Genomic DNA, 23064 nt, shown 5'->3' on the forward strand with positions numbered 1-23064 from the left:
TTTAAGCTGTGTATTTGATGTAAGTCACTTTGTTTCCATATGATTAATCTGTTAGTAATTATGATAAATGTAATGGATTATATCTACCACTTTAGTTTGAGTAATGTTTTTTCTCTTACATATCTTTGATTGATTGTTAGTTATTTTTATGCATACATCTGACCCATGATTTCCTGCCTTGTTCTTATTGCCAGATACAAACCAGCTTGAATAATAAAATGGATTGGAACTGGATCCTCCTTGTTGTGTGATTGTTGTTCTAACAAACAACCCATTGCGTTGATCTACTATCCTGTAAAACCAATACTCCATCCTCACTAGTCCAATATTTTACATGGTCCTTCGAGCTGGATTCAGATCACTTCAATGGATGAGTCACAAGCCAGCACGTCTCCAGAAACCACCTGCCTATCTGAGAGATTATCAAACCCAGTTCCCATGCTCTCAGCTCTCAGAGTCTCATCCTCTCCCGCAGCCTTCTCATACTATCCCACAGCCTTTAAAGTTCCCTGATGGAGCCAAAAAACCCTGTGCATCTTCAGCAGGTAAGAGAGCAGCTGCATGCAACAAACCTGTCCCTCCTTCCAAGCCCCCTAATGCGGCAGAGGACGAAACTGCCAGCATAGACAGGCAAGTGATGAGGAGAGAAATTGATCAACTTAAGAATCTCATTCTGCGGGTGGGACAAAGTGTGCAGGCTCTAGGGGACAGATTAGACGCACAGTCAGATTCTGATGCATCCATTTATTCCTAATCACTTCCTGCCTTAGACAATGATGATGAATCTGATCACTCCCCAGGATCTTGTTCCCCCCAGAATCACCCCCCTATAGTCAAAGAACTGCGTCAAAAGTTATGTGAACATAACATTCCCATAAGTCATTGTGTGACTCAACCCCCTGCACCTCCCGCACCTAGTCGTCTTTGCTCTCTTCCACCACCTCCCAGTTCTTAATGCCTTTCCCCCTGCCAGAGCCTCAGCCCCTGACACCTCCCTGCCGGGTCAAGCCTCAGCCAGAGCCTCAACCCCTTGCTCCTGGTTCCTGCTGGCGTGCAGTCATCGCCCCCGGCCCTCGGCCTCTACTCCTGCTGACGAGCGGCTACCCCCAGCCTCGGCCTGTGCTGAAGAGCAGCTACCCTCGGCCTTTGCCACTGCTGACAAGCAGCCACCCCTGGCTCCTGGTGATCCAACTCCCTAATCCTCTTCGGCCCAGTGGACAAGTGGTCTGAGTCACTGGCTTCCACTGGGGGCTCGTCTGCGCCTCTGCCTCCACCGACGGCCTCCAGAGGTCCCGTCTCCGTCTCTCCTTCGCCAGCCTTCAGGGGGGTCAGGCCTCAGGTTCTGTCTCCGTCGCTGGCCACCGGAGGGGTCCGGCCTCAAATTCTACCTTTCGCCGACGGCCTCTAGAGAGGTCTCGTCTCTATCTCTGCCTTCGCTGATGGCTTCCGGAGAGGTCTCGTCTCTGTCTCTGCCTTCGCCGACAGCCCCCGGAGAGGTCCTGTCTCGGTCTCTGCCCCCGTCGATGGCCTCTGGAAAGGTCCCGTCTCTGCCTTCACCGATGGCTTCCGGAGAGGTCCGGCCTCAAGTTCTGTCTCCGTCGTCGGCTCCAAAGGCCTTCGCCAACGGCCTCCATCCCAGCATGCCAACTGTGCTGCTAGAGCTGGAAGACATCTTATGTATCCGACCCTGATGCTGTCAGTCCAAATCTTCTCCTTATGGGGTGGCTGGAGGCAGCCCTTCCTCAGGTCATGTATGCCTATCCTGACCTCCTGAGAACCAGAAGATGGCGCCACATTCAGGTACTTGCGGATAATTTCTGGACCAATTTTCTTAAATATTACCTTCCAACCCTTCAGCAGCAACAAAAATGGTAAGAGGATAAACCCAATCTCACCGTGGATGCCATTGTCATGGTTGTGGACTCAAATCTTCCCTGTGCACCATGGCCCATAGGAAAAGTACAAAAGGTCCTCCCCAGTTCAGATGGTAAAGTCAGAGTGGCAGAGGTGATCGTCAAAGGAAAAGCCTATGTTCGTCCTGTCAGCCGGTTGATTGCCCTTAATGAACTCAAGGATACTCCCGAACTTCCTCCAACCTGAGGATTTTCTTTAAGTCAAATATGTCCCATATACTTGACGGGGCGGCTGTAGAAAATCCCCACCTACTTCCACCACATATCACTCCAGCTCCACCCCCAGAGACTATTTAGGCAGCCAGCTCACCTGTGTCAGCCTTTTTCCCTCTCTGGAGAACAAAGGAGCTGGCTGACCTACCTCCCTACCTACACAATAGTTTAAGCTGTGTATTTTATGTAAGTCTCTTTGTTTCCATATGATTAATCTGTTTAGTAATTATGATAAATGTAATGGAAGATTATTTCTACCTCTTTCGTTTGAGTAATGTTTGTTCTCTTATATATCTTTGGTTGATTGTTAGTTATTATTATGCATACATCTGACCTATGATACAAACCAGCTTGAATAATAAAATGGACTGGAACTGGATCCTCCTTGCTCCTTGTTGTGTGATTGTTGTTCTAACAAACAACCCATTATGTTGATCTACTATCCTGTAAAACCAACACTCCATCCACACTAGTCCAATATTTTACACCCATTATTACTCAAACAGAGCAACTGATTGAATTTACCTTTGTGGATGTGGACCCTCTGAACCCAAGAGAGAGGACAAGCCTTCATCACTGCATAGGGAACACTTATTGTGTGTATCCTGTTCATCACAGCCTGCAAACAAGCAAAACCGGATTAAACACCTAATACAGTGTAGTATTATCATTAACAATATTAATAATGATATGTTATTTTTTCCATCATGAGAAAAACAATGATTTACTTAATTGTGTTAAGAGACCACCTTATTTCTAATACTAACAGTCTCTTTTGTGAATGAATTGAGTAACAGAAATAAGTGAAAGAAGATTAAATTGTGCGGGTGGGATAATGAAAAAACTAAATGATTTCTGAAAACAAGAAAAGAGAAATTGGAGCTTAGCTGTCTGAAATCTGTATAATAAGAATAATGTATACATTACAGGAGTGAATCAGTTGAACTATTAAGTGATGACAGAGCAATCAATATAATCTATATTCTCTGTGGTGATCTGCTGAAACTAGAATTGTGTAAAATCACTCAGAAAACAATAAAAAGACACATGGATGACATTTGTTTTCCTAATCACATAATAGGGCAACAAGTCCTAAAACCAATGTGACAACTTTGTGAAATCCTTTACTGAGCTTGCATGTGTATCACGCAATAACACCTATATGTACGTCCACACACACTCACCGTGAGAACTCCGTGCCACAGGCCCATGTCCTTTTTAAAGTCCAGGACATTCACTAAAGTTTCACCTTAAAATGAAGACATATAAAGAAGATAGATTTATGACAGCTGTGTTAATGAGGAAACTTGACAGATAAAAGGTGATGGCGACACTCACCCTCGCAGTAGTTGCAGGCCTGGGTCAGTGCTTGACAGTGGGTCAACATGGCTACTTTAGACACGGCCACACCCACCACTGTGCCCTCTTTACTCGCCTTGTACTATGCATAAACAAGACACAACAGAGAGGGAACATGAAGAATTAATACAATACAGTACAGCTTTCATAATCTGATCACATCAAGTCATGTCAAGCTTGAATGTTTCAGATTTTAGATTTTTATTGAGATCAAATGTACCAGATGACAGCAAAATTAAACAATATTCTCCCAAGAAGATAACTAAAGCAGCTCTGTTACCTCTATGTATGCAGGGTCAGTGTTGGCAGTGGGGATGTGTGGCTGCCAGTCTTTGGAAGGCTTGGTTAGGTATTTTGAGTCTGTCACCACCCACTTAAGTCGAGGCCAGCCTATCAGAGAGAGGTCAAATTTAATACAAGCAGACTTATATTACACTTCAAAACATTTAAAAAAGGATTCACTTTAAAATGAAACATTGTACAACCATTTTGAGAAAATCGATGCATGAAATTCATTGACAAGTGTTAATATACAGAGTAGACTGTATCCTCTCTGCATTTTTTTCAAGGTGAATACATAATTATTGAATTATCTTTATGTTTAAGTATTTAAACTGATACTTTCACATTTAGAAAAGAGCTCACAGACCTTTAAATTGCAGTATTTCTCCTGTGGGGGTCTTGGGTAAACCTTTTAGACATATCTCACTAGTCAGAGCCAGACCAACACCACAGCTGCCGAGTAGAAACCCCACCTGGCTGATGCCTGCATCCTAAATACCCCACAACACACACGCTCATGTTTATTATTAAAGAGAAAAAAATGTCTTTACTCATAAAATGCAAATGTTCCTGTGATGGATTTCTTACCTTCCGAGACAGCGGCACCTCAATAGGTACGGGTATAACTTCAGCCAGGAGACAGCCGTAGAAGGCCACCCAGAACATCCCAGGGTCATTGTTGGGGTACACCAGCGCTACCTAACGACACATTAAACTTTCCATTTAGGGCAGTCTCATGTTTTGTTAATATTTTGTAATTAGCTCGGTACATAAAGAGCAGCTGAGGTTGATGGGCGTGTTGTTAGTTTTGTAGATATCTGTGAAAAAGGAAGGTCTGTTAGGCTTATGGCTTCAGAGCCCTATGTGCCGATTTACAAATTTTGTACATATGGAGAAATAACTTCTGACTTTTCGCTTATTAATTCTCAAATTACCACTATTGAAGTACATATAGTATGTACTGTATTTTACCTTATGTTTACTTATATTAGCAAATGGACTTTGTGTTCCGTCTTTTGTACATTTACATGTTTTATGGTCATTGTATGTCCTTTTTGATGTGAAGCACTTTTTGTATGAAAGGTGCTATACAAATAAAGTTTTGGGTTGTTTTTTTTTTGTCATAAAGCAAAGTATTGGACAAATTGAAATGTTGGACTCATGGTGGCACTAGAGGAGAAGTTAAGGGAAACCCAAACCCATTCATCTTTTAAGTACCATGAATGTCTGTACAAAAATTCTCAAAAACTGCATAGCCTGACATTTCCATCCCTGAGGCAACACTGGTACTGTTACAACAAATAACAGGTAACAACATAATGTACTTATGCTTATAGCTCCTTACACTGTTATATTTCTGCCTTGCACAGATAATTCAAAGATCAGACACAGTATATCATCTCTGGAGCTGCAAGGGGTTCAGGTGACTTTGCACAAGTTCAAATCAACAAGGCAAACATTACTAATACACAGGTTTAAATCAAGGCCTGCACACACAAATTGCAAAAATCTGTGCCTCTGTATTAATTTCTTAATATATTGGTCATAATTAAACTACATTTGTAACACACATTCGCTGTGTATGTATCTCTTTTCTATTGGCACTCTCACCCTGTCTCCAGGTTTGAGGATTTGCTCATTCTTGGTGCCCAGCTTGTTCAGGAGAGTGTACGCCAGCTTCACACTGCGACTCCACAGCTTCCCTAACAGACAGACGGTGGAGCAGGGAGGAGGGAGTTAGGAGGAAGGATTTACATCGTACCATCTTACACTGCCAAAAAAAAAATCTGATGTCACAGAGTACACACATCTTTCTATTATAGATGAACTCAAGATAGATATAGAAATCGATCCCAACATAGCACAACTTCCAGCAGTTGCATTATACAAAATAACTTGTCACTATAAATGTGCCTTTATGCCTGTAGTAGTAGATTTATCGTCATTATATTGAGGGTCAGACAACAAAATCGAAACAATGCAGTCCCATGCCTCACCATATGTTAGTGTATAGAGAGGTTTGCCCGTGATGTCAAGAGCAGTGAGGGCGGGGCTCTTCCCCTGAGTGGCCCCCCAACGGGCCAACGCAGCCTGCAGGGCTGGGGGCCAGTTACTGACCACTCCCAATGGCTCCCCTTTCACAGGGATGATCTGACGGCCTTCTGGTTTGGGGGCGGTGGGGTCCGGCTGGGCCACTGTGTGAGAGAGAGACTGTTTTAGGTATATTACAGTATGGATGTCCAGGGTAAAATGCACGCCCATACATCACTACTGGCCTATACTGCATATTGCTTCACAGACTGAGCCTTCTGAATGGATTCCACTTTAATGTCAACACACGTCTGTCGTCCTCTAAATTCAGTCTAAATTCACGCAAATTACATTGCAAAGTAAATAGAACACCCATATTTGCACAAATTTTATTTTCTTGATACCATAATGCAAAAGATGTTGCTGAACACTTTATGTCCAAATTTTTGCTGACAATCCTGTCCAGACACTTTTGTGTATTTTTGTACGGAGGCTGCTTTTATGGTTTGGTCTAAGCCCCTTAGCTCCACTAAAGGGAAATCTTAGCACGCAGCATGCAATGATATTTTAGACAACACACTACTTCCAACTTTGAGGGCTTTGTTTTTTTTTCGTTTTCTTTTGGGATGAACTGCAACACTGACTGCAGGCGTTATCATCTAGCATCCCATCTTCTGGGATCAACCAGCCAGACTTCAAAATCTACTGGAAAGCCTTACCAGAAGAGTGAAGGCTGTAATAGTAGCACAATTAATGCCAGTGATTTTGGAATAAGATTTTCAACAATCATAATGCAGCTTTAACGTTTCATATACATTCTTCTGTCCATATAATTTGGGTCATTTGGTGTATGTTATGTTAAAGTGTAAAGAAATGCACATAAAAGGTTTCTTAAATTTGGTGTAGCAGCGCAGCCATGATAAAATGGAATAAAACATCAATATTTCACACATTGTAAGTGTAAATTCAGCATGCAGACACAGAATGTAGTAGTGGGAAATAAAGGGGGAATAATCTATCTTGTCGGCTTTGTCGTAAGATATTTAAAGGGAATATTGGTAAGACAAAGACTGAGGTGATTCATGAAGCAGCTCACCTTCTACGATCTCCTCTGAGTCGTCAGTGAAGAAGTCGCTGAGCGGGGGCCTCTTTGGCCTCTTCAGGGTGTTGAGCAGCTGCTGGATCTTCGTGGACACCCTGCTGTTCACAGGAACTCCTACATGTAGGATGAGGGTTGAGAGGTGCAGTTGCAGGACAAACACAGTCACACACACTGTGGCTCATGCACGCAGTGACAAAACACTTCCTTTTTAAACTTATGATCATCTCACAGTCTGCTGCTCCTCATCCCATAACATGTAAGACTGTAAATGTTATATTAACATTTCATTATTTAACTTGAATCGATTGTAATAGATTTGGGAATGAAAAGCAGCATACAGAGGTGGCAACAACACGAGGAAAACAAGGTGAGAACTGGGGTAAAGGTTGGTTTTTTTTGGTTTGGGATCACACGTGAGGATTCATTCTGTGTGTGGATATTGTTTTTCTTTCGTCATCCATTACAAACAAGAGGTAGAGTATGGGTAAAACAGCAAACACAGAAGGCTACGGACAATATACATTAAGGAGTTTTTCTTACTCTGGATATTACCTCTTCCTACAAGCCAGTCAAATAAACATGTGACACAGTGGAAAAAGATCAAGAAGAAAAGAAAGCAGTAAAGTCTGATTAATACTATGTCATGGTTGGAAATCTGCACTATTTTGAAGAGAGAATAGATTTGTGAGTGGAATTAGACAGAAGTTCCCTGCAAAGACACTCAAACAACACATAAAGTTGTGTGGTAGCAGTTTACCGTCCGCAGTCTCCATCATGCTTGAGCGACTCTGCCCCCGGGTCATCCCTCTGACCACAGCGTTTGTGGGCAGGTCAACCCGTGGGCCTCTGGCTGGACGGGCCACAGCTGTCACATCTGGAGGGGGGGCACTGTTCTCTGAGGGGGCTGCAGGGGGGGGGACATAGGAGATAATTTGAATCAGCTAGCTTTCTAATTATAAAAAAACACTGGAATATTTACAGGAACTACAGCGTATTACAGACTGGCATTGACGTAATATTAGCAAGGTAAAAATGGATCTTTTGCATATAAATCCTTTGAGTGAATACACAACAAAAAATGAATACAAATCTGTCCAGTGCCTCACCAATGCGACTGTGAGCCAGCCTGTCTGTCACAGCCGCGGTGTGTGGCTGCTCATGTAGCTGGTACTGCGGCTGGTAGTGAGGCTTATACAGAGGCTGGTATTGTGGCTTGTACTGGGGTTGAGGTTGAGCCTGAGGATGGCATTGTGGCTGCGGCTTGGCCTCCCCATGGGACAGGGTGGAGGAGGCCGAGGATGAGGTGGAGGAGCCCTGGACAGAGCGGTTGATCCAAGAGTCCGGGCTCTGCAGATTGGGATTGACCACAGGCGGGGGAGCGACCATTGATGACTGCCTGCGCGCAGACGTCTCATCTTCAGAACCTGATGAGGAGTCTGAGCAACCGAGAAAAAGGTATGAATTTAAGACTAAAGTTCCAACTGTCTGTAAAACTGTCATGATGAGACATGCGGACTGTCCTTCTTACTATCCTACCTGGTGGTGTGCGGGTTTCGATAGGAGACTGCACATAAGTAGAGCGCCTTTTGGTAGGCATGGGCAGTGCCATCTTCTCCTCCTTATGTTTAGCCAGAGCAGCTTGTACTGCTTCAGTGTGGATATCTGAGATAGAAAGAGAACATACACAGTTTGAGTTGGGGATCCTTGATCCGAGTGGCTTCCGATCTAATTCAAAGCAAGAAAATAATGAAAACAGCTAAAGATTGAGAGGAGAGAGACAAGAGACACTCTTTTCACAGTTCAAAGTCAGAATCAGTGACAATGCAATGAAAGTGTTTTTCTGACATTTTACTTCAATAGGCCTTTGTTTAAGAAGACACAGCATATTCAAATGTTAAAGGGAAGTGAAGAAGTCAAAATAAAATCCTCAAAGGATGGCCGTGTTTTCCCACTAACAACAGGAAACCACAACAGGGGGAGAGAGTGAAGCTGTTTATTGCCCACACACTTGCTTACACACACATGCAAGCACACACGCAAACATGCACACTAATAAATGCAGATACTTTCACCCACAGGCACATTACACTACGTGAACAGCCGCACACTCAAGACTGAATAACAAAACGTGCAACAAAAGCCCACACACTGACGAATCACATCTATTAACTCGAGGGAAATCATTTCCATTCAAACATCAACACATTTAAATAAACCATCAAGCACAGCTCGTTACACAGTAGCAGTGGGGATCATAATTACATAACCGCCATTCGGCTGAGCAGATTTCTCTGGACTAAATCATCCCTTAAACCATACTTGTGCAGTATGTTTATGTGTATGTATATGTGTTTTTATGTGTATCTTTTCTTTTTTTGTTTTTTTTGTAAACCAATTTGAACTGCTTTTGCATGAGATGGTGCTACACAAATACATTTAAATTCAACTTTCTCATTGTCATAATGCACCATCATCCACACTCTTACACATGTCTGGGAGGATTAGGGCCAATAACACTGGCTCCTATCAACACTGAGTAAATAAGCAGCTATGAACTATCAGAGGTCTCACACACTCACACCTCAGAAACTAAGGGCTTCTTTGGTTTTCAATTGCAATTTTGAACCTTTAACTATAGAAACAGCAGCATCAGTAACAACAAACCAAGTCTATCGCTTGGGGTTTTCATAATATTTTATTGAAAACAGAACTGGCAGGTTCAAGTTCAGCAATAACTGGAGGAAGCTACAGGAGATGAGAGGCAATTAAATTAAGGTTGTTCTGCACTTTCTCTGCAGCCCATAAAATAATAAGCGCTTTCATTTAATCTGTTTCCTATTGCTTCAGTGTTTTCTCATTCCTGCTTGTTTATAGTATTTCTCTTTTGGGCCTACTTCTGGCTTTCCATTTTTTAGGCCATCAGTCTGTCTGACAGCTGGTAAACCTCTTTGATCCAGACTGAAATATCCGAAAAAATATTATACAGACATTACATTTTGTACAGACATTCACGGTGCCTAGAGGATGAAGAGTGCTGATTTTGAAGTGTCTCTGCAACTACTGAATGGAAAGCCATCATGTTTAGTACAGATAACCATGCCCACCTCAGGATCAATCCTACTAATTTTGGTGATCCATTAACTTTTCATCAAGCTCCATCATCTAGGTTGTAATTTCAATTTTTCCTCATTTGTGTGTGGTCAAATACATGGAAAACCAATGACATTTGTGTCATCCCTAGTGCTAAGTGCTAATTAGCAAATGTTAGCATGCTAACCTGCTACAGACTAAGATGGTAAACATTATTAATAACAAAATCTTAGCGCTGTCGCTATGAGCATGTTAGCATGGTAAGATTCCTCACAGAGCTGCTAGCATTGCTGTAGACTCATAATCTTGACGCTTGATAAAAGATAGATTCACAATTTTTCAAGTCTGTCTTAAAGCAACAGCTATACGAACACTGAGATAGTCACCCAACGTCCCTCTCTATGTTTCCACCGCAGCTCAACAGGGAAACACTGTCTGAGGAAACATAAAGAGGGAATAAGAGAGAATTTGATGCTAACAAAGACACACTTATGACCAATAAAGCCTCATATAAGCTTAAAATAAACTTTTGAATGCATTTTTGCACAAAAGGCATGGCTGTGTCCTGTGCGGACACACTGTGAATTTTGGCCCTCATCACTTACATTGAAAGCTCATTTATGTTCATGTGGGCACCTAACTGTTGTTTTACCCAGAATTGTGAACCTATCCTTTAACACAAGCTGGTCCTTTAAAACTAACAGTTAACCCAGGCTGTGTCCATTAGTCGACTGACAGAAAATTAATTGGCTATTTTGATAATTGATTAGTAATTTAGTCAATTTTAAAGCTAAATTTGCTGGTTGCAGGTTCTTGAATGTCAGGATTTGAAGTGTATCTGTGTCATGCATAATAATAAACTGAATATCTGTAGATTTTGGGCATTTGATCAGATAAAACAAGACATTTGAAGACGTCATAATGAGCTCTAAGAAATTCTAAGTCATCTTTTACTATTTACTTTAGTTGCCAGCCTGTAAAAATCCTACAGTCCAATACTTCCTGTTTGATAGAAATTACAGCCATCCAACACCACACTGAGTACAGTAATGGAGCAAAAATAATGTCTGAAATCCCAGTTTACGGTTCTCTAATTTACTGGGAAAGTGAGTGAGTGAACAAGGGAAGCCTCTGTGTTGCTTGTTGTAGATCACTTGACTGATGACGACAGGCCCTCCAGCTTCCTTTAAAAGCAGCCTGGTGCTGTATCAGTGCACTTTTACTGTACTTGAACTTTAACTGCTCTGTGAATACAATCAAATGAATGCCATGCTCATTATATGGCCAACAAAACTCTTCGTCATCTCTCATCCTTGCTCTGTGCTGCTCTCCTTCAGACCATCTGACTCTCTCCCTCTCTCCCTCTCTCAACCCATCAGTCCTATAAAATTTAACCTTTACGCTGCACTGTTGAAGCAGAAGACGACTACCTTTCCTCAGTCCATTTCATTTAACCCTCACTCCCTTTCATTGTTAAACCACCACACTCCAGTTTAACAGACTGACTTTACAGACATTCTAATATCCTTCTCACGTGCTCTGTGCTCTTTCACCTCTACTCTACTGCTCTGTTTTCCTTTATTCTCTGCAGCGTCAGGTTTTCCCCTTCAGATCAGTATTCCTCTGTTCTCCACACAGCCTCCTCACACATAGCCAGGCAGTGACATCACTCTCCTTTCACAGAGTAGGGGTCTTCACTTAGGGGCTCCCCAGCTGCAGGGCTGCACTACCATCTGTCTCTCAGCAACACACACATACACAAACACACTCTTTTCTTTAATTGGTCCCTTTGAAACAACCCAGTGTCTGAGTTTAAAAACAGACCAGCTCCACAAGTGGGGATGCTGTGGGCTAATCTAATTTCAGCAGGAAAATGTATTTCCTCACTGATCTGTGTATCAGAGGTATGAGGTGTTTTACTTTTGGAGAAGACTCAAGCAAAATGTTGGTGATATCAGGCAGGGTTTTGATGTAGAAGTTCTGACCTGATCTGTAGCGGTCATCTCTAGTTCCTCCGCTGCGATGTGTCCTGCGAGAGCGACGCTCACGGTAACGGGACGAGCTGGAGGGTGGAGGGGCAAAACTGGAGGAGGAACTGGGCGCTGGAGGCTGCACGTCATTCTGAGGGGGCGGCTCCACTGTTAAACAAACACAACAAACGTGTCAATACAGAAAATACATGAGAATAATCAGCTTAATCTTAGTCATTGCTTTAATGCAAACTCAAGGAGTAACAGCAGACATTTCTTCATGTCCGTAGGTATCCAATATCGTATAGCTTACTTTATGATGCTTTGATGATACTTATTATTTAAGTGGTTGCATTTCAAGTTCAGCTGCATTGCAATGATTTATCTAAGGATTATTTTATTGTTACTAAAATACGTATTTTTCCATTTTCTTTCCAAAATACCAAAGAATAATTGAATTGGCGGATTGCAATGTCACATTTTTATTATTGTCTTTACTTGTGTCTTGATCATTTTGTCATCTCTGAAAATGATTACTGTATATATCTTTTATCTGTATTTTTGGGCCCACATTTATAGTGCTCCTCCACCAGGTCACAGGTGACTGAAAGGAGCCACAATGTATTTAAGTATTCTTTGTATTTTAGGAACATCTGTGACAATTGGTCGACTCATTCATTAGTTGACTGACAGAAAATGAATCAATAACTATTTTGTTTACCTATTCATTACTTTTGCTTGGTAAGTTAAAAAGCAAAAAATCTCTGGTTCAAGCTTCTCAGATATGAGGCTTTGCTATTTAAATGATAATAAACTAAATATCTTTGGAGTTTGAACTAAAACGAGACATCAATAGAGACAATAATCTGCAGATTCATGATGAATAATGAAAATAAAATAATACACAAATACAAAAAAAGAAAAGAAAAACAACAACATAGTACTAGATTACTGGATGAACTCTATCATGTGAACATTATCACATTCTTTCCAATGAATGAATCAGTAAGAAGCTTGATGTGCATTCAGGAAAGGTTTCTATCTTTAGGCTGAAGTGTTTGGTGGATTTCACCAGCTGGTTAACCAACAATCTGATTCTTCCAGTAGGAATGGCGCCTCCATATTTTCCACAACAAATTAACAGTATCTGTCCTCCACCATCAGTTGCATGGGGGGTTGGGGGTGGAGCAGATTAGCAGAGAGATGGTGCCACTAGGAGGCATAAGTGAACATTATGAGTCTTAACGCACAACACCAGTGTTATTTACAGAGATTTGCTGAAATTTTGTTTAAATTTCCTGCAGTCATTCGACAAAACGGAATGGTATTTTTTTTCTTTTTAAAAATACAATTGTTATATGGGGAAATCCAGGATGAAAAACTCACATGTGTACACTGATGTGACACCTGACAACAAAGTGACCAGGGAAACATAACTGATAGTAAGCATAGCATTGATTCTGTAAGTCATTGAAATGAGACACAGGAAATCACAATCAAATCTGATTAAAATCAGTCAATTAATCATTCCAGATAAAACTGATCACATCTCCATGTCATCGTATGAGTATGTTGCTTATTTTTAAAAAGCAATGGTATATAATTGTGTGTAAAGGCAGGTATGACACAGAGCTGGGGATATGTAGTTATGCTTGTCCAGAAAAAAACAAGAGGTGATGTGTTATTACCTGGAGTCTGGATGATGTAAGGAGCTAGAAGTTTAGTCTTCTTCTTCTCATATCCTTTCTGAGTAATGTCACCTGTGAAAGGAAACAGAGATGAGAGGGATTTAACAGACTGGACATGATGAGACAAATCTGTACCTATAATGAGATAATTAATTTCGAATGTAGCCTGTCCTGCATTACATAACAGTTATTAAAATGTTAACAGTCTTGATAAAACGTGTGTCATTATAACAGTGAGACCAAAGAGACAAGAATCATTCAAGTACTTTATGGTTTGATGATCTTAAACTTTTAACCTTATGGTTTGATGATCCTGAGATCAAATACTTCTGAGCTGATGTAATTTCTATGATGTGTCTGAATCTATCAGTACCAGTTCAAACACATGAAGGAAGATAGAAACAGCACAGAGAAGAGAGAGACAGGTTTTTTTAAAATAAATAAATAAATAACAGTGTAAAGGAGAAGATGGAAACACAGATGGATGCACACAGTGCTGCAGTAATCTCCAGAGATGGCTGAGGGCGTCAAAGATGTGGCTCGGTTCCAGACTGAAGTACGACACGAAGGCAAAAACAAAACAGGACTAAATTTGGAAACTTACGGAAGCGTGGGCAAGTGTGAGATGATTCAGAGATACCCGCAGAGGCATGAAAGCTGAGGACAAGAGAGGTGGGAAACACACACGGTGAAAAGAACAGAACAGATGAGGGCACAGAGGAGGAGGAAGACTAAAAGAGGAGAAGTAACGAGGGACAGATGACAGAGGCGACTGGCGGTACATCAAGAGGACATCATCAGAAGAGGAAACCCATGTCACAAGGGGTAGGCGAGCAAAGTGTCCAAGCCGCCCCACCCCCCCCCTCACACCACCCACTACCACCACCACCACCGACAGCCCATCTGCATCGTCCTCCACCTCACCAGACCTAACTCAGGCTGACTGAGCTCTCTGCTGGCCCCCGAGTGATGCAGTGACTCTGCCAAATTCCTCTGTGAGCAAAGCTGTCAGATTTTAGACATGTACTGAAAATCCATCTGGAGAGCTTGCACTCACTCTTGTAGTGACTTGTGTTGAATAGTGATGATTCATTCAGTATGTCCACCACCACCGGCCCCTCTAAAACCTCACCTTCATCAAGAAGACTCTTTCAATGTACAAATATATCATTATGTTATCAACAAGAAAGCTGTCTGCATAATAAGTCCAGGTTGTTTCCTCTCTCTAAGATATTGGCCAGCCTGACAGGTGATCCCATTTTATGAACAGCAGCAACTTGTTTCATCGCCTGAAGCTCCAAGCTTAATTCCCAGATTAAAAATTAGGCTGCGGAGACACACAACGATGAAAGGTTGAAGCTGTCTTTTACTGATGTCGTGTCTTCACAGTTACACCACAGAGCACAACAGAGATTAGACGAGGATTTCCTGGTACATAAATGCCAGTTTATTACAACTTGGGGCTTATTTTTATAGTTTTGGACATGACTTCTATCATTTCTGGTAACATTGCAGCTCACCAAGGGTATTTGCAGAGAAACTGGAAGACAGTGACATTATTACGATTTTGCCTGATGCAGCAAGAAACACGAGCAGTCAGACCATCAGTTTGGTCAAGAATGAACTTTCTCAATTTTTAAGCCAACATAAATGCAATGACCTTAAAGTTCTTTTGAACAATGGCAAAATGGAAAGTTAAATAGTATCATGACAATTGTGCAAACTCCATCTACAGAGGACGATCGATGGAAGGTACTAATGAATCTTGATGTGAGATTTTTGTGTCAACTCTTGGTTTCCAAAGACAACAATGAACTCTCAGTCTTAACAGTTCAGTCAGATCATCTAAACACTTTATCTGGAGACCTCTGAACATGAACAACATGTTGGTTACAGTAATCCCTCATTGCATATACAAACTGGAAGGTCAGTCAGTCAAACCTGAACCAGGATATTGTTCTGTAAACTGCGGTTTGATAACGGTTTAAGTGAACAGTTTGAGGAATCATTTTAATGCTTTGTTTTTTTATTTCAAAATAAATTGGTTAATCTCTGGACTTGTTTGAAACCTGTATGATCCGTTCCTTACCTGTCTTGTTTCTTTTTAGTGTTGTTGTTGTTGTATTTCCAGATCATAGCAATTAACTTGATCTACACAAAACGAGTTACAAATGGATCTTAATTATGCTTTCTGGAAAAGGGCTTTAACTTGATCTACACAACCTTAACCATTAATGGGAATGATGGTCAAGATAACAAAAAATAAGACCCAAGTTGTATAAATCCAACAATTCAAATCCAAAACTAATTTCGGAATCATTACTTTGGACAACAGAAATTTGCAAATTATATCTCAAAAATTATATCATCTCAATACAGCTCAACTGAAAGGAAATACACAGACCCGACCCCTGCATTTAAATACTGATTGATCATCTTAGCTTTTATCACAGCTGTATATCTATCACAAGACTTCAGGGCAGCAGTGTCTCAAGAAATTGCACATCTTCACCCTGCTGACAAAAATGAGGTGCTCATGTTTGGAGGATATCGCCCGACTACACCATATCTGCTCAGGGACTGAGGCTCTTTTTTTCTGAGGAAAAATGGAAGAAAAGCAAACACTTCCATAAGTAATGCTATGAACAGTACAGTTGGCCTCGCTCAGTCACATGATTTATTTTTAGCTCATGTGAACAGGCAGTTTTACTGCAGAAAGACAGAGAGAGAGAGAGAGAGAGAGAGAGAGAGGAGAGAGAGAGAGAGAGTGAGAGAGAGAGAGAGAGAGAGAGAGAGAGAGAGAGAGGAGAGAGAGAGAGAGAGAGTGAGAGAGAGTGAGGAGAGAGAGAGAGAGAGAGAGAGAGAGAGAGAGAGAGAGGGAGAGAGAGAGAGAGAGGGATGGAGTCAGTGATTGGGGGAGGGGCTGCGGTAGCATTAAATGAATCTCAAAGTAATCATTCTTCCATCTGGATGATTAGAAATGCATCAGTTTTTTTATGTTTGCATCATCATATCTGGGCTCTAGCAGTGGAGCTGAAGAGTTAAAACCCCTAAAAAGAAGTGCATCCTATCAGTGAACTACAACTAAACATACTGTATGAGTCAGCTGGCTGTTGTATATCAGAAAGAAAGAAAAGAAAATGTGGCAAAAACTGCAAACTAGTAAAAGAAGAAGAAAAGTAAGAGAGGCCTTTTATAATATCTGTTGTCTTTTAGATTCAGTGAACTTTGAGCACCATGAGCTTTGTCATATACATGAAAGCTGCCCTTACAAATAAAAAATATAAATTTTTGCAACTTATTTTAAAACCTAAGACAAGAACCAGTTCCTGTCTGGTCACCATTCTTACTCATGTGAGCAGTGTAAAGAATCCACTTAAGAGTCAAAGCACAGCTCTGCTGAGGTGATGAGGCCCCAACTCGTTAACCCCCACTTTCCCACAGTGACCCAGTCATGTCTGCCCTAATGGTGAAGGTCACAATCAAAACATTCCAGTGTCTCAGTCAAACTTTGCACCACAGCTCTGCTCACTCATGACGGTTTAACAATTGCATTGGTGAGGATGATTTGTGCGTTCAGCTCAGAGCGTATGTTTTCTTTTTCAACAATCTAGAGAGAGAAACATCAAAGCAGTGACTGCCATACACTCTCACACTCGCTAGCGTCAGATTATTTCTATTGCAGCGAGACTGCTCTCTCCTTCTACCCCATAAGCACTCCATTTGAATAGTAATTAGTTACAGACCTCTATTCTCTTCCCCTGTTTGTTCCCGTTGCTCATTGCATCACACTCATTTGCTTTCTAAAAAGAAGAATTTAGATAGGTGTCAACACCTGCTCACTAAAAATGATCTGAATACACGTTGAAAATGGTTACAACAGGAATTTCCACCTGTTATCTCTCAGAAATACACTTTTTTGAAGATGTTGTAAAGGAGCTTACAGTAAAGACACTACATTAAGCTCTAAAAACAGTTCATATGAATGGAGACTGTGGCAAAATAAAGGAGAACATATGGTCCCCCCCAAATTTGGGTGCAATGCCATCTCCCTACATTTGTTTATTTGAGTTCAAGTGTATTATTTGTGTGTGCGTGTGCGTGTGTGTGTGTGTGTGGTGGGTGGGTGGGGGGTGTTATTTATTTGCCAAACAAACTGTCATGATTCCTAAAGAGCCAGCACTTTTATATCTAGAACAAACATCCAACTAAAACCTCCCAGTGGCCTCCTCTTCCCAGCAGTCCATGCTTCACTCTCAGTTTAAAGATCACCCCACACACACAAACACACACACACACACACACACACACACACACTGACACACACACACACACCAGCCTGACCGCTGATACAGGACACGACACGCACAAAATGTTACCAACAGATTGGCACGGTTTACCATCAAACTAACACGACGCAATGCTGTAGGGTTTAACTACACAGTATGTCATCGATGTCTCTTTCACACACATACATGTTTCCCTGTCAAGGAGAATGATGTCATGCTCCTCCAGGTACTCAGTCTTTAATCCTCTGACAGGGTTTTCCAGCAGATCTGGCAAACCATTTACAGCTATGTTTTCTTTTTTTTTTTTATTAGGAAAATCAGAAAGTCTCCACCACCATTTATTACAAAGTATATCTGCAATACAGTTCATTGTGTAGCATATATAATAGAAATGGTTTCATAATTACATTTAGGGACACAGATCATCACTAAAACAGCATAATATGTGTCATTCAAGACAGATCAGTTTAATCGTGGCAACCGAGCTATTTTATGTTGAATGACAAGTGTGTGTGTGTACATGTGTGTGCATGTGTATGCTTGTGTATACATGCTTTCACATCGTAAACGGACAAAAATCTCATTCAAGGAGTCGACAGTTCAGAGTGCATGTTGATACAGGACCACAAGTATCTCACCAAGAACCTGACGTGTGTAACTGAATAGATCTTGTTTGATTGATTGATAGATTAAAGCTATATGATGTTAACATTAAAATAATAATAAACCATAACTCCATGTATTTTATGGCTACATCACTCTAACAAATTAAAATATTCTAAATGTGTTGTTTGTTATTTTACTTATATTTCAAATTTCATCCTGACATGATATCTTTAGAAATGATGTAATGATTTTTGTTATGACTGCTCAATCTGTGAGTCTCTGAAAATCCATCAAACAGGAAACAAGACTTTATCGTATGCTATTAAATGATGTATTAATTCTTTGACCACGTGTTACAGTTCTTAGTGAGAATCTTTACATACAGTTTATTGAGTGAGACAATAAAACTGGTATAACAGGCATTGGTGAAGGGAGAGGTGCACTTTAAAAAGCCTAAATCCCTTACACACACACACACACACACACACGCGGTCTCATATGACTCTCACTCTCAGGAATAGCAGGCAGGGTGTGGTCAACTCAGGTAACCGAATGATTCATGTTTCAGTCCGCACAACTCAAACAAGGAGTGATGACACCACACACACACACACACACACACACACACACACACACACACACACACACACACACACACACACACACACACACACACACACACACACACACACACACACACACACACAGGCTCTTGGGGTGGCAGGTAGGGTGGGGGTGTGCAGTAGGAGTTACAGCATCAGTTACAAAGCAGAAAAGAAAAGAAGTACAGCAAGTTAACGGAAAATAAGCCGTGACTCAGAGCCGGTGGCTCCATTCTACTTCCTGTAGTTAACTAATTTCTTTCCTATCTGCACTCCATAGCCAGAGAGAAAGAAGGTGTGGCAGACACACCTGACACACTACACTTCACACACCTCAGAACTTAGTTGCAAAGCTGTTACATACAGTATGCAACACAACTCCAACAGCAGAGTAATTTTCAGTGAGGTTTACACGGTGGTATGAGACAGGACATTTGTGACACAGATGTCTCCGTAGGAAGATCTCAAACTCAGTTGGGCATACTATGGAGGAGGTTTTTTTTTTAATTGTGTCATTTCTAACAACAAAAAATACCCAGTGACATCTCCACTTCAGGGAAAATGTGTAAAACGCTGCCTGTGAACTCCAAAGCACTTGTTTGTCGCTGTCACTAAAGCTGATCTAGTGAGCAGATGCTGCAGTCAAGTCAAGTCCAGTCAAGTTTATTTGTACAGCCCATTTCCACATACACTGTTTCAATGCATTTCACAAGCCTGTAACAGCAACAATTCCTAACCCAGCCCAAGCAAGACAGGAAAGTGAGGGAAAACTCCTGAATACAAGTAATGGAAAAAACATGGAGAAGAAATTTAAGGAGACATTCCTCTTCCTCAACAAAATAGGGTAACTGACTACAAGATGAGCTTTATAATCCAACAAAAAGGTCCAATGGAAATGCAGTAAATTTAACAATTAGTCCATTAAATTGCTCCAGTAAAATGATTCCAATTAAATAACAAATGTGGAAAGTCCATGTTATCAGTCCTGTCCATGTTCCAGGTCTAGTAAATCAATTTACTTCAGATAATTAGAAAACTGGATTACATTTGGGATGTTTTTACAACCTGTCTCATTCTCTGACTGTATGTGTCTAATGATGTTACCATTTTCCAAGAACTGAAATTGTTGAGTAAACAGTTACAAAAACTGACAGAAAGACAGGCAAATTAATGACCTAATTAAAATCAGTACAACACTATTTGTTGTATGTATCTATAAGTTTGCTTACTTTTGACCTAAACTCTGTCTACCTCATGTTTTCTACAGCACTAAAGAAGTGGAAAGGTCACAATGTATGTCTTGTTTTCTTTGTAAGTGGCTCCACAAGCTTAATTCATGTCTAGAAGGACTCAATAGTTTTATTCAAATTCAAGGGTTGGGTCCCTCAAAGGTCAGTCATTTCTCATGAAGGTTGTTCCTTCAGAGGGCTTGAAGGCACCGCTGAACCTGCATGTCCTTTTTTTTAAATGAGAAGTCAAATTATTGGAGAAGGTTTTAGTAAAAAAATAAATAAATGTGATATGTGATATTACAAGTGGATGAACATATCTTGAATTCAGCACCAGCACTGTGGATTATGGGATACTGGGGACTGCAGAGGATATGCAGGTTGTATCCTTCATATTTTGCCAAAAACAAAAAAAAAAAAAAAAAAAAAAGCAGCAACATTGCTCTGCCACATTTGGAGCAGCCTTGGGAATAACACAGGCCTCGCTGACAAGTTACGACTGGGTTTCCTCTGTAATGGTTTTAACAGCTTAGCACAACATTCGATTGTGTTGCTGTATGTGCTGCTCCGACATTCTGTACGGCCGTTCTAATCTCGAAAGGGTTTATCAAAAACTCATAAAGTAGAAATGAGTGTGTTAGTGGGGGGTTGGGGGGCAGGGTGTGGGGGGCTCCACATGGGCTGTGTATTAATAACAACACAGCCCATGTGGCGCTGCATTGGGGAACATGAGATGTAAAACCATTGGTGAGGATACAGGCCGGAACAGTTTAGTGAGGGCGGCTGCCTGACACACAAAAGTCATTAAGTGGCAGTAGAGAAATGAGCAGCCTGATCAAGAATATTTACACCACTGTTAATCATTTGTTCAATTTACTGAAATTGAATGCACAAAAAGTCATTTACCAAGCAATAAATGCCGAGTATTCATTGATTTTCAGCTCCTCCAAAGTGAAGATGCGCAACCTATCTTTGTTTTAAATCATCATATTGTTGAATATCTTTGGATTTTGGACTGTTGCAAATAAAATAAGCAGTATGCAGATATCACCCCTGGCTGCAGGAATTTGTGATTAGGGCGGCAAATAACAACTACGTGCAGATTACTTTTTCGAGTAATAATTTATCAGGAAAAAGGTATCAGAGCCAGAGGTGACAACTTCAAATGTACAGTTTTGTGAAAAAGCAGACATCTCCTCATCAAAAAAGCTGGAACCAGAGACTGTTTGATATTATTACTTGAAAGGGGACAATTAACATTTTCTTATTTTTCAGTCAACCTGCTATAAATGAATTGACTAATTGTTCTAATCCCTACTTGTGATGGTCATTTTCTACTATTTTTTCCACATTTAACAGATTATCCCCAATGACAATGAAAATAACCATAACTTGCAGCATGACTTTAGACACCCACAGGCAAACAGAACAAGTGAGTTTGGTCAGTTTGACATATAACGTGCGAGCAAGAAAGATGGATTAAATGGCAGTGGGAGTCTCTGGTGTGGAGAGTCTGAAGCACGTGCTGCAACCAGTCGGACTGCAGCTACATCCACTTCACACGTGTAAATAATTGAGTGAACAGCACAGTAACCTGACCACTACTTACTCCTCTACCTCCATCACATTGTCGCCCTCAATGGCGTTTCTTAGAGTTGTGTTACAAACCACAGTAGCAAGAAAAACAAATTGATAAGAGGAAGGTTGATTTTAATTATCAGAGGATGTAGTGAGGCACAAATTACAGGAAGAAGAGGTTAATTCACTGTGGACTTTAAAATGAGATGGTTCAACTACCCAGCTGACAGTGTGTGTCCTGTGTGGAGGTGTGTGCTCATGTCTCATCTAAATTATTCAGTCTTTTTTGTACACAAAGCCTTCAGAGCATTCTTGGCAGTGTGCATGCAGTGTTTATGTGTGTGTGGGTCTGTATGCACAGTGAAATTAGACACATAAGCTATTATATAACGCTCATGATTCATTTCCAAAGACATGAACCTTGCTTTTGCGTTTCTTGTGGCATGGGTGGCAGAGGAGTCCCTCTCGTGGTGTAAAACCAACTCCGTGGCCTCCAGCACTGGCTTGAGATCACAGGACAGCTCCTCTGCAGCAGTTAATTAGCTTTTAAATAGATAGGCTAAATCAGCTTCCTTCCTGTCCCTGTCAATGGCATGTGCACACACACACAAATAAACATAGACATGCAACCCACCAGCCTTTAAGAATTTTTAGCCAAACAAAAATATATTTTTTTATTTTTTGGGCTGTCAAGAAATCACAGACCAAAACCAGCAGTGAATGAGGTACACTGCTGCACTGGGTGATATGGGCATTGAAGTCAGTTTTGAAATAGACACATCAATATCATTCAGGTGGAGCAAATAGTCCCTAATAGTCCCCAACAAATGCACTATTTACTTATGTTTGAGTGATGTTTTGCTAAATACTGCAGAGCCCAGTTGATTTATGAAATTAAGAAGCTTTTTCAAAAATCAAAACTATTTATTTGTGACCTGTTTTTAGAGATTTAGATCTTAGGAAAGAATGGGCTTGGGGCTGGACTACAAGCTACAAGCAGGCTAGACAAGTCAGGAAGCACTGAGACACAGACAGGCTAATGCATTTTTGGTTTGGGTATTTTGATGGGATTTGTAAAGTAAATAATTCTGTTGTTTTTATGTTGCTGAAAC

At 41.0% G+C, this 23064-nt stretch overlaps 1 protein-coding gene across 2 annotated transcripts in view; it reads right to left on the reverse strand.

The window, feature by feature from the left end:
• Positions 1-23064, reverse strand: part of dip2bb (disco-interacting protein 2 homolog Bb) — a 40986-nt gene that overhangs the window by 12893 nt on the left and 5029 nt on the right. For both annotated transcript variants that reach the window (XM_053315701.1, XM_053315700.1), the window contains exons 2-15: positions 13649-13720; positions 11976-12128; positions 8437-8562; positions 8007-8336; positions 7658-7804; positions 6895-7014; positions 5765-5962; positions 5379-5470; positions 4356-4466; positions 4135-4258; positions 3766-3875; positions 3465-3567; positions 3311-3375; positions 2652-2745 (exon numbers count right to left, since the gene is read on the reverse strand). In XM_053315701.1, the coding sequence (XP_053171676.1) occupies positions 2652-2745; positions 3311-3375; positions 3465-3567; positions 3766-3875; positions 4135-4258; positions 4356-4466; positions 5379-5470; positions 5765-5962; positions 6895-7014; positions 7658-7804; positions 8007-8336; positions 8437-8562; positions 11976-12128; positions 13649-13720 (1845 nt within the window). The remainder of the gene's footprint in view (positions 1-2651; positions 2746-3310; positions 3376-3464; positions 3568-3765; positions 3876-4134; positions 4259-4355; positions 4467-5378; positions 5471-5764; positions 5963-6894; positions 7015-7657; positions 7805-8006; positions 8337-8436; positions 8563-11975; positions 12129-13648; positions 13721-23064) is intronic.

The sequence above is a fragment of the Scomber japonicus genome, chromosome 3, assembly GCF_027409825.1.
Source record: "Scomber japonicus isolate fScoJap1 chromosome 3, fScoJap1.pri, whole genome shotgun sequence".
NCBI lineage: Eukaryota > Metazoa > Chordata > Actinopteri > Scombriformes > Scombridae > Scomber > Scomber japonicus.